Source organism: Protomyctophum parallelum (assembly GCF_964188405.1).
Source record: "Protomyctophum parallelum genome assembly, chromosome: 9".
Lineage (NCBI taxonomy): Eukaryota > Metazoa > Chordata > Actinopteri > Myctophiformes > Myctophidae > Protomyctophum > Protomyctophum parallelum.
Genome location: NC_139706.1, coordinates 3374598 through 3384597, shown reverse-complemented (window position 1 = coordinate 3384597; position 10000 = coordinate 3374598). Strand labels below are relative to the sequence as shown.

General features: G+C 44.6%; 1 protein-coding gene across 1 annotated transcript in view; it reads right to left on the bottom strand.

Moving 5' to 3' along the window:
• nova2 (NOVA alternative splicing regulator 2) overlaps positions 1 to 10000 on the bottom strand; it is a 66639-nt gene that overhangs the window by 54244 nt on the left and 2395 nt on the right. Inside the window, exon 2 of the mRNA XM_083774116.1 lies at positions 2448 to 2591. Within this exon, the coding sequence (XP_083630242.1) occupies positions 2448 to 2591 (144 nt within the window). The remainder of the gene's footprint in view (positions 1 to 2447; positions 2592 to 10000) is intronic.

Below are 10000 nucleotides of genomic sequence, written 5' to 3'. Positions count from 1 at the left end.
TACATTTCTGACTAGTATAATAGTCAGAAAAATAACACCACTAGTCATCAATCAATCAATCAATCATGCTCCTACTCAAAGTGAATGACAACAAATTGACCACCCATCTGACCACTTTGTTAAGTGGTCAGATGGGTGGAGCGGGGGGAATTTTAAATTATCGGTCAATTGATTATATGTTCGGCCTTGGATCAATGTACTTTAACTTGCTACTGTATTTATCACAATGAAAACATAATTTTCAAGGTTTTAAATAAAACATACACTGATGTTTTTTTAATAGTTTTTCATACAGTTATATTCATCAATACAAACTTTAGTGTTTTGTCAATTACTTGGTGGCCCACTTAACCCATTCTGAACGGGCACCCATTTTGGTGTCAGCATCATGTCATGCTTTAGCTATTTAAAAATAGCAGATCTACAAGCTCATATCGCGCCACCGAGTGGCGCGCTACGAGCTTGTAGGTCTGCTATTTTTGAAAAAATCGAAGAACGACTGGCATTTTTATAATCTGATCTCAGGTCAGAATGGGTTAATCAGACCAGTGTGTGTCCAGCGGAAACCTCGTATGAATCTGATCTCAGGTCAGAATGGGATAACTTGAAATATCCTCAGGCAGGTCGGAGAAACACTGCCGTACGTGACGTTGTAGGGATGAAATACGTGACTTGTTTTTCGGGTCCGCTTAATGGCTTAGTCATTTTTAGTCTGCTATAGATATAGGCCTCTCTTGTGTTATTTAATTCTGTGCATCTTAGTTCTCTCTTCTTTCAGCCTGTGCCATGTCTGCTCTGCCCTGAGTGTTCTCCTCTTTTCTGTACAAACAATGCAAACCTAATCAAACCTAGAAAAGAGCCAGCTCACAACAAGAACAGCATGAACAGGACAACGTATAGTCAAATGGTCATTACAAGCCCATCTCACCCGCCACGCACGCACGCACGCACGCACGCACGCACGCACGCACGCACGCACGCACGCACGCACGCACGCACGCACGCACGCACGCACGCACGCACGCACACACACACACACACACACACACACACACACACACACACACACACACACACACACACACACACACACACACACACACACACACACACACACACACACACACACACACCACGCCATGTCAGGTTTGAATTAAGAGTTTAGACAAATACAATTTCACCTCTGAGCCCCTAATCCCGTACTCGTCATGGTTTTTTTGGTGTGTGTGTGTGTGTGTGTGCATGCGTGCGTGCGTGCACGTGTGTGTGTGTGTGTGTGTGTGTGTGTGTGTGTGTGTGTGCAACATGATCCCATGAGACCCCTAACCCCCTGTCCCTGAGACGGTTAGCATGCAGACAATGTCTGGGGCAATCTTTCTCTCTCACGCGCGTGTGCCCGCACGCACGCACGCACGCACGCACGCACGCACTCACGCACGCACGCACGCATGCACACACGTACGTACGCACGCTCTCTCTCTCTCTCTCTCACGTAGTCCCTATAAATACATAATTCTATTACACAGTGATACAAATGACATTGTAAATGTGGGGAGAATGTGACTGGGCTCTCCCACGCATAGTGCGAGGACCAGGTGCCAATCACTGTGAAATCGGCAGTGTTCATTTAACTCTGAGAGTGTACAAATGGAACCCCCTTGGACCCGTACGGTACGAGTTCAGCTGGGTATATACTCGTGTACATTCTGAGAGCAACAAATGGATACATTATGTGTATTGGAGTCAAGATTTACATGTGTAATTACTGTACGACATTATTTGAACATTGTTAAATTTATGAGCCATGTGGCCGCCTGTACAAAATAAGTGTGTTGTTGTCTCAGGTTGATTTTATTAGATGGAAAAGTGTGTGAGTGTAAAAATTGACCTATGAGAGGAGTGCATCCATTTTACACTCTCAGAGTAGGGCTTCCAAATAAAAACTAAATTATGAGTGTTTCACTGTGTAGCATTATGGAATGACAGTTTCCATATGTGGCATATGTAGTTTAAATTCAGTCCTAACTTGCTGCTGTGGGTGTTGTTTGCTGTGTGTATGTGTGTATGTGTGTGTGTCTGTCTGTCCGTCCGTGTGTGTGTGTGTGTGTGTGTGTGTGTGTGTGTGTGTGTGTGTGTGTGTGTGTGTGTGTGTGGCTTGTGGAAATGTTCCATTGATGTTTCAACCGTCTTTGCACTTAAACACCGTTACTTCACTAATAAATGCAGTCAATCCTCCAAGCTTTTATTCCACTCGTCCATCATTAAACCTATAACCATATTGGTTCTCAAGGACCACCATATATACACCCATGAGAGTTAGGAACCAAATGGTTCCACATAGCAGCACTCTGACTCTGTTTGGCCAGCATTGAGCAGAGCTTTAATTAGCACAATTTGGTTAAGTGCTGGGCCAGTGTTACTGTATAGAGGGAGCATGGGGGTCTTACCGGGATAGAAGTCTTTGGATTTGGACAGCTTGATGGTGGCCCCCGTCTCCTTCTGCAGCTGGACGATGGTCTGACCTCCCTTCCCGATGATGGAGCCCGCCGCATAGCTGGGAATCAAAACCTTCAGGAAGTACTCGCCTTCCTCTGCAGCAGGAAATAAGAAACAGGAAGTCAGGCACAGGAAGGCAGACATCACTTGCACTCAGGAGAGAGAGAGAGAGAGAGAGAGAGAGAGAGAGAGAGAGAAAGAGATACACTCAAAATGAAACATTTGAAATACAGTAGCTACAGTATGCAGTACTGTTAGTTAATTTGTGTGGCTGTCATATAAACCCTGCGGTGCAGCTTTACACATAATTGCTTGTCTATAACTGCCTTAATTCATCCTTATGGCCATTCATTGTTTTTATTTATGTGTTTTTATCTGTTGATTGTGTACTTTTGTGCTTGACTATTTGTGCTGACTTACTTTTAACCTGATTGATTTATTGTATAATCTCTCTCTCTCTCTCTCTCTCTCTCTCTCTCTCTTTCATTTCTCATTCTTCTCTCTCTCTCTCTCTCTCTCTCTCTCTCTCTCTCATTTCTCCTTCTTCTCCCATTGTCTCTCACTCGTCCTGGCGGCGTTTCTCTGCCTCTCTCTCTCTCTTTTCATCGGGGGCGTCCATATTTGTTCGTGCCCTCCAAAAACACTTTCTCCAGATTGGTCTGATCTAATTTCAGCGTCAGCGCCCGAGCAATCTGTTCCTCGTCACCACCACCTCGGCGCGGGCTAGGCGGGAAGTTGAGGAATATGTGATTTGTTGAGCTTAATCAAATTCAGCCAATGCATATGAATCACGGCGCCGCAATAAAGCCTAATTTATTCAAAAGCTCTGTTTATTTTTAGCATGCAACACAGCTTAGATATTAGGCCGATGGAGGCACTCATGCAACATGAAGGGGCTCATGCAACGAAAGCCCAAAGCAACACGTGCATGCAACAGAGCGTCGCATGACAACACCACATGCAATCTCGCTGTAAAGCCACGCACACACAAACTGTTAGTTTAGCCCATTCTGACCGGAGATCAGATTCATACGAGGTTTCCACTGGACACACACTGGTCTGATGAACCCATTCTGACCTGAGATCAGATTCTAAAAATGTCAGTCGTTCTTCGATTTAAAAAAAAATAGCAGATCTACAAGCTCGTATCGCGCCACCGAGTGGCGCGATACGAGCTTGTAGATCTGCTATTTTTAAATAGCTAAAGCACGACATGATGCCGACACCAAAATGGGTGCCCGTTCAGAATGGGTTAGTAAGCACACATTCCGTTTCATTCACTTCAACTGTTGATACGTGTAGATATCGCATTCTGAAAAGAGGATTCTACATAATGTTACATGTGTGCGCGCGCCACTGTTGAAAAGGACTCCAAACACGTTACATGTGTGTCCTGTCCTGCTGTTTCATGTTCTTTGTGCTTTCGTATCAGTGAGACGTGTTTCATAAGGGATGGAATGCTGTATTTGACGGTGCGTGCGCGCGCACACGCACACACAGCTGTGACCTTTTCGTTACATGACTGTCTCCTCTCTCGCCGTGACACCCCGGGGGCCACTCTCTAATAGTGCATGTGGGAGGGAGAAAGCAGTGTTTCCTGTCGCAGTTTTCTACGGGTATAAAACGTGGTTCACTGTTCCTCCCACTCTGCGTTCCCATGGAGAACAACACACTCTGAGGGCCACTCAGCGGAGACCTCACCCACATCAAACAGATATACAGAGGCGTTGGTATAGACACACACACCGGCAGGGATGTGTGCGTGCGCGTGCGCGTGCGCATGCGCGTGTGTGTGTGTGTGTGTGTGTGTGCCCGCCGCGCAGGTTGAAGAGGAGGTATAGGTGAGAACAACCCCCCCCCCCCTCACACTGTGAAACAGACATGTCTTTGTCTCCATAGTGATAATATCAACCTGCTCCAGGTCAGTTTTTTAACCCATTTTAGACCTGAGGTCCGATTCTATAAAAAAAGAAATCAGTTTTCTGGAAAAACCTATGTTTCTGTCTGTGGTTGGTGCTCAACCTTTTTCATGTCAAGGAGCTATACCCGGAATTATCTGTATTTGGTCGCGGACCCCCCCATCTGAAAATATGTTGTTCCAGGGACACCCCCCCCCCCCCAGAAGCAAAGATCTGACTTAAAAAATGTTTGCTGAATGAATATTCAAAAGATTTGCGACACAATTTCACGATCTTTTCAAAAATTGCAGATCTACAAGCGATCATAGCGCGGCACTCGGTCAGATCTGCTATGTTTTTCAATAGCTAAAGTATTATCATGACGCTTAAAACACCAAAATGGGTTTCCGAATAACACTGCCTCAAACTCCTTCATTCCATCCGTCCTTTCTTCGTTTTCGTCGTCCACCGCGCCTAAAGGTTGATTTCACCCAAATGATTCCTTTAAACGGGTAGCTTAAGGCCTAATGGGATGCTTTAACCCATTCTGACCGGGCACCCATTTTGGTGTTAGCATCATGTTATGCTTTAGCTATTGAAAAATAGCAGATCTACAAGCTCATATCGCGCCACCGAGTGGCGCGATACGAGCTTGTAGGTCTGCTATTTTTGAAAAATCGAAGAGCGACTGACATTTTTAGAATCTGATCTCAGGTCAGAATGGGTTCATCAGACCAGTGTGTGTCCGACGGCATGGGTCTGGTTATGGGATGTGGAGATGTAACTCAACTCAAGGTTTATTTCTGTAGCCCCTTAATCACTGTTAAGCCATGATTTATGCTTATAGTTGAGCACCGTTGCACTTGAAAATAGCCGATCTACAAGCTCAACACATGTAGCTATGGCTATGTTCTGTATGCGTGACATGGCACTCAGTCAACTATCAATCGGGAAATACAGTTTCAAGGGGATTTACAGGTCCAGGTTTAACCCATTCTGACCTGAGATCAGATTCATACGAGGTTTCCGCCGGACACACACTGGTCTGATGAACCCATTCTGACCTGAGATCAGATTCTAAAAATGTCAGTCGCTCTTCGATTTTTAAATAGCTAAAGCATAACATGATGCTGACACCAAAATGGGTGCCCGGTCAGAATGGGTTAATTTTTAGTATTTGCTGATACCGATATTTATATTTTTAATTATAGGACACTTATACCATATCACAATAGTATACAATATCCAAAATCACAGACAATATCCAGTCTAATATCATGACATGGATATAATATTGATACGAGGGATGTCCTGATCATCGTTTCTTTTACCTCCCGGTCCGATTCCGATCATTTGAGAATGACGTGACCGGCCCCCGATTTCCGATCACGTGATCGGGACAACCCTAGTAATATCCAAATATCCAACCCTAGTAATATCCAAATATCCAACCCTAGTAATATCCAAATGTACCACTCTGGTGCGTTATCTATAGACTGTTCAATGTATCAAAACAGGGTCATGCTCAGAAGTATACAATATTTTATTTTTTTGTTATTGTTCCATAATTTGACTCAAGATGACAGGAAGATGACAGAAGTTTCGGCTATCCAGCCTTCATTGGAGTGGACATTGATGAAGCCTGGAAACGTCTGTCATCTTGTCATCTTGAGGCATATGAAACAACTACAGTGACTTTTATTTCTGAGTGTAAACCCTCCAGGCTCCATGTTTCAATATCCAAATGCAAAAACAAACAAAATAACGATAACAACTACCCATAATGTATATGGACACTATTTAGTTATATTAACAAATTATTCACAGTAGTAATATATTTAGAATAATACATGCAAACGTGTGTATAATTAGTCTTTGTGGTTCGTTTTTAGCTACAGTATAGTTGTGGGTTGTCTCTGTGGTTCCCTGACAGTATAACTCATATTAGATCATCCAGGCCAGCTAGCCTCAGGAGAGAGATTGAAATAGGATTATTATTATTACTACAGGGGGCCACTCTTTCTCACAAGGGCAAGGCACCTTTGTGCAGTAGATTGGCTGTTCTTAATCTGTCTGCTGCACTTAAAAAAAGACAACACAATAAAAGATTTTAACCATATAACCCATTCTGAACGGGCACCCATTTTGGTGTCAGCATCATGTTATGCTTTAGCTATTTAAAAATAGCAGATCTACAAGCTCATATCGCGCCACCGAGTGGCGCGATACGAGCTTGTAGGTCTGCTATTTTTTGAAAAATCGAAGAACGACTGACATTTTTAGAATCTGATCTCAGGTCAGAATGGGTTAATCAGACCAGTGTGTGTCCGGCGGAAACCTCGTATGAATCTGATCTCAGGTCAGAATGGGATAATGTATTATATTATTATATATGAATAATTATTATTGTTGTTGTTGTTGTTGTTGTTGTTGTTGTTGTTATTATTATTACATATCTGTCATAAGGATAAAACACAAAAAAGCTTGAGAGCTTAATTCCAGTGTAAACGTGTGTGAACTGGGCTGCCGGTGTGTTACGGGTCAAGTAAGCGTACACTCTGTGGCTGTGGGTTCCTACTGGCTGTTACACAGTGCACACCGAGCAGTGTGGGTTTTACAGTGTGTAGAGGCTGTTACACAGTGCACACCGAGCAGTGTGGGTTTTACAGTGTGTATGTAGAGGCTGTTACACAGTGCACACCGAGCAGTGTGGGTTTTACAGTGTGTATGTAGAGGCTGTTACACAGTGCACACCGAGCAGTGTGGGGTTTTACAGTGTGGATGTAGGCTGTTACACAGTGCACACCGAGCAGTGTGGGGTTTTACAGTGTGGATGTAGGCTGTTACACAGTGCACACCGAGCAGTGTGGGGTTTTACAGTGTGTATGTAGGCTGTTACACAGTGCACACCGAGCAGTGTGGGGTTTTACAGTGTGGATGTAGAGGCTGTTACACAGTGCACACCGAGCAGTGTGGGTTTTACAGTGTGTATGTAGAGGCTGTTACACAGTGCACACCGAGCAGTGTGGGGTTTTACAGTGTGGATGTAGAGGCTGTTACACAGTGCACACCGAGCAGTGTGGGTTTTTACAGTGTGTAGAGGCTGTTACACAGTGCACAGCGAGCAGTGTGGGTTTTACAGTGTGTAGAGGCTGTTACACAGTGCACAGCGAGCAGTGTGGGGTTTTACAGTGTGTAGAGGCTGTTACACAGTGCACAGCGAGCAGTGTGGGTTTTTACAGTGTGTAGAGGCTGTTACACAGTGCACAGCGAGCAGTGTGGGTTTTACAGTGTGTATGTAGAGGCTGTTACACAGTGCACACCGAGCAGTGTGGGTTTTACAGTGTGTAGAGGCTGTTACACAGTGCACACCGAGCAGTGTGGGTTTTACAGTGTGTAGAGGCCTGTTACACAGTGCACACCGAGCAGTGTGGGTTTTACAGTGTGTAGAGGCTGTTACACAGTGCACACCGAGCAGTGTGGGTTTTACAGTGTGTAGAGGCCTGTTACACAGTGCACACCGAGCAGTGTGGGGTTTTACAGTGTGTATGTAGAGGCTGTTACACAGTGCACACCGAGCAGTGTGGGTTTTTACAGTGTGTATGTAGAGGCTGTTACACAGTGCACACCGAGCAGTGTGGGTTTTTACAGTGTGTATGTAGAGGCTGTTACACAGTGCACACCGAGCAGTGTGGGTTTTTACAGTGTGTAGAGGCTGTTACACAGTGCACACCGAGCAGTGTGGGTTTTACAGTGTGTAGAGGCTGTTACACAGTGCACACTGAGCAGTGTGGGTTTTTACAGTGTGTAGAGGCTGTTACACAGTGCACACCGAGCAGTGTGGGTTTTACAGTGTGTATGTAGAGGCTGTTACACAGTGCACACCGAGCAGTGTGGGGTTTACAGTGTGTAGAGGCTGTTACACAGTGCACAGTGCACAGTGCACATTGCACAGTGCACAGTGCACATCGAGCATATGTCCAGTGTCTCCACTTTCAAATGTGATGACCACTTTAGCCCTATTTTATATTTTCTAACATTAAAAAATGTGCACGCTCACAACATCGCAGAATAACACATTGTGAGCCTGTATAATACTTAATTTGCTGATGAATGCTCTATAGCTTAATGTGTCTGAATAAACACATCACTTGGATAAAGGTAACAATTATTGCAAGATATAGACAGTCAAGCGGTGAAGCACAATTCAGGAAGCCCCAGTGCTAGAGCTGTGCCCTTGTTGTTCTGAGGAAGGCAAACAAAGCTACAGAGACCGAAGGAGAAACACTTAAACTGTCTGCACAATTAGTAGTAAACGTGTGTTGAATAAACATGAATAAATAGATATTATACACAAAATCAACGGACTAAAGTTTATGGAGAATACAAAGATATCGAGTTTAACAGCGCTATTATATTGCACTGATGGTGGCTGTCTGTGAGTGGCTCAATATTGTATGATAGGCTAAAATCACAAGATGTAGTGCTGCACTGTTTTGTAAATGTTATCTTTCTCTTTCACAGGCTTTTACAGAGGCTGCAATAGATTGTGCTTCTACAGCATGTATTAGAATACCAGTAGTGGTTCCAAACCGTTTCCACTTCAACGTCAACCCATCTGACCACCGGGTGAAACGTGTGAATATTTCAACGATCAAAACAATCAATCGATTGGCTTTGGATCAGTTCTTATAATGAAAACTACGTTTTAAAGAAGAAATACCATGCCTTTTTTTTTTAATCAATGAAATCTTAGCCCTGGCCCACAGGTTTGGAATGGCTGCAGTTTTCAGGGACAACACACGACTATACTCTATCAACTTTGTCGTCTGCTCAACGAGGTTGAGTGCAAGTCTGAGCTGTCAGAAGTACAGAGAAGAAACCCGACACTCGTCCTGCCCTTCCTATATAAGCTCTGATGGTGATGTCAGACACACAGCTGCATGGGACCCCGGCCTCCTCCTTCTCTAGTCTGGATACAGGAAATGAAGTCTGTCTTTATAGGCCTGATCCTCCAGAACCATTCCTAATCGGCCATAAATGCATAACACCTGAATTGATTGGAGCAATATAGGGCCTCTATACAGAGATGTCCAGGTAGAGTTACTAAGTTACAATCACTTTCTATGGTTTAACTTAGAATCACTTGAATCCTTTGTTGACGCGGGTCACCCAGGAGACTTTACTTTGGGTCCTCTCCTTTGTTCCCTCTACTCCACAGTTCTGTGCCAGAAATAGCCAATCTACATATTGACTTGTTTCCCAGCCACGGCACAGACAACACCCTTTCTCCCCCTCGCTCCTTTCCAAGCCCCCTGATGACTTTCTCCTCTCTTCTCATTCTGTCCTTTTCCTCCTCATCCCTCTCCACACCCTCTCGTTTCTCCTCTCCTCTCCTCCCATTGAGCCCTCAGTCTCTCCACACTCGTTATTCTGTTTCCTCTCATCCTCCATTCCCTTCCTCTCTCCTCCTCGAATCCTTTCATCTCGCCTCGGCCGTATCTTTCCTCATCTTCCCTCCTCTCCCTCCTCTCTTCTAATCCTTCCCCTTGCTCCACTCCATCTTTTCTCACACGTCGCCCCCTCCACCTTCTCCCCCCCCCCCC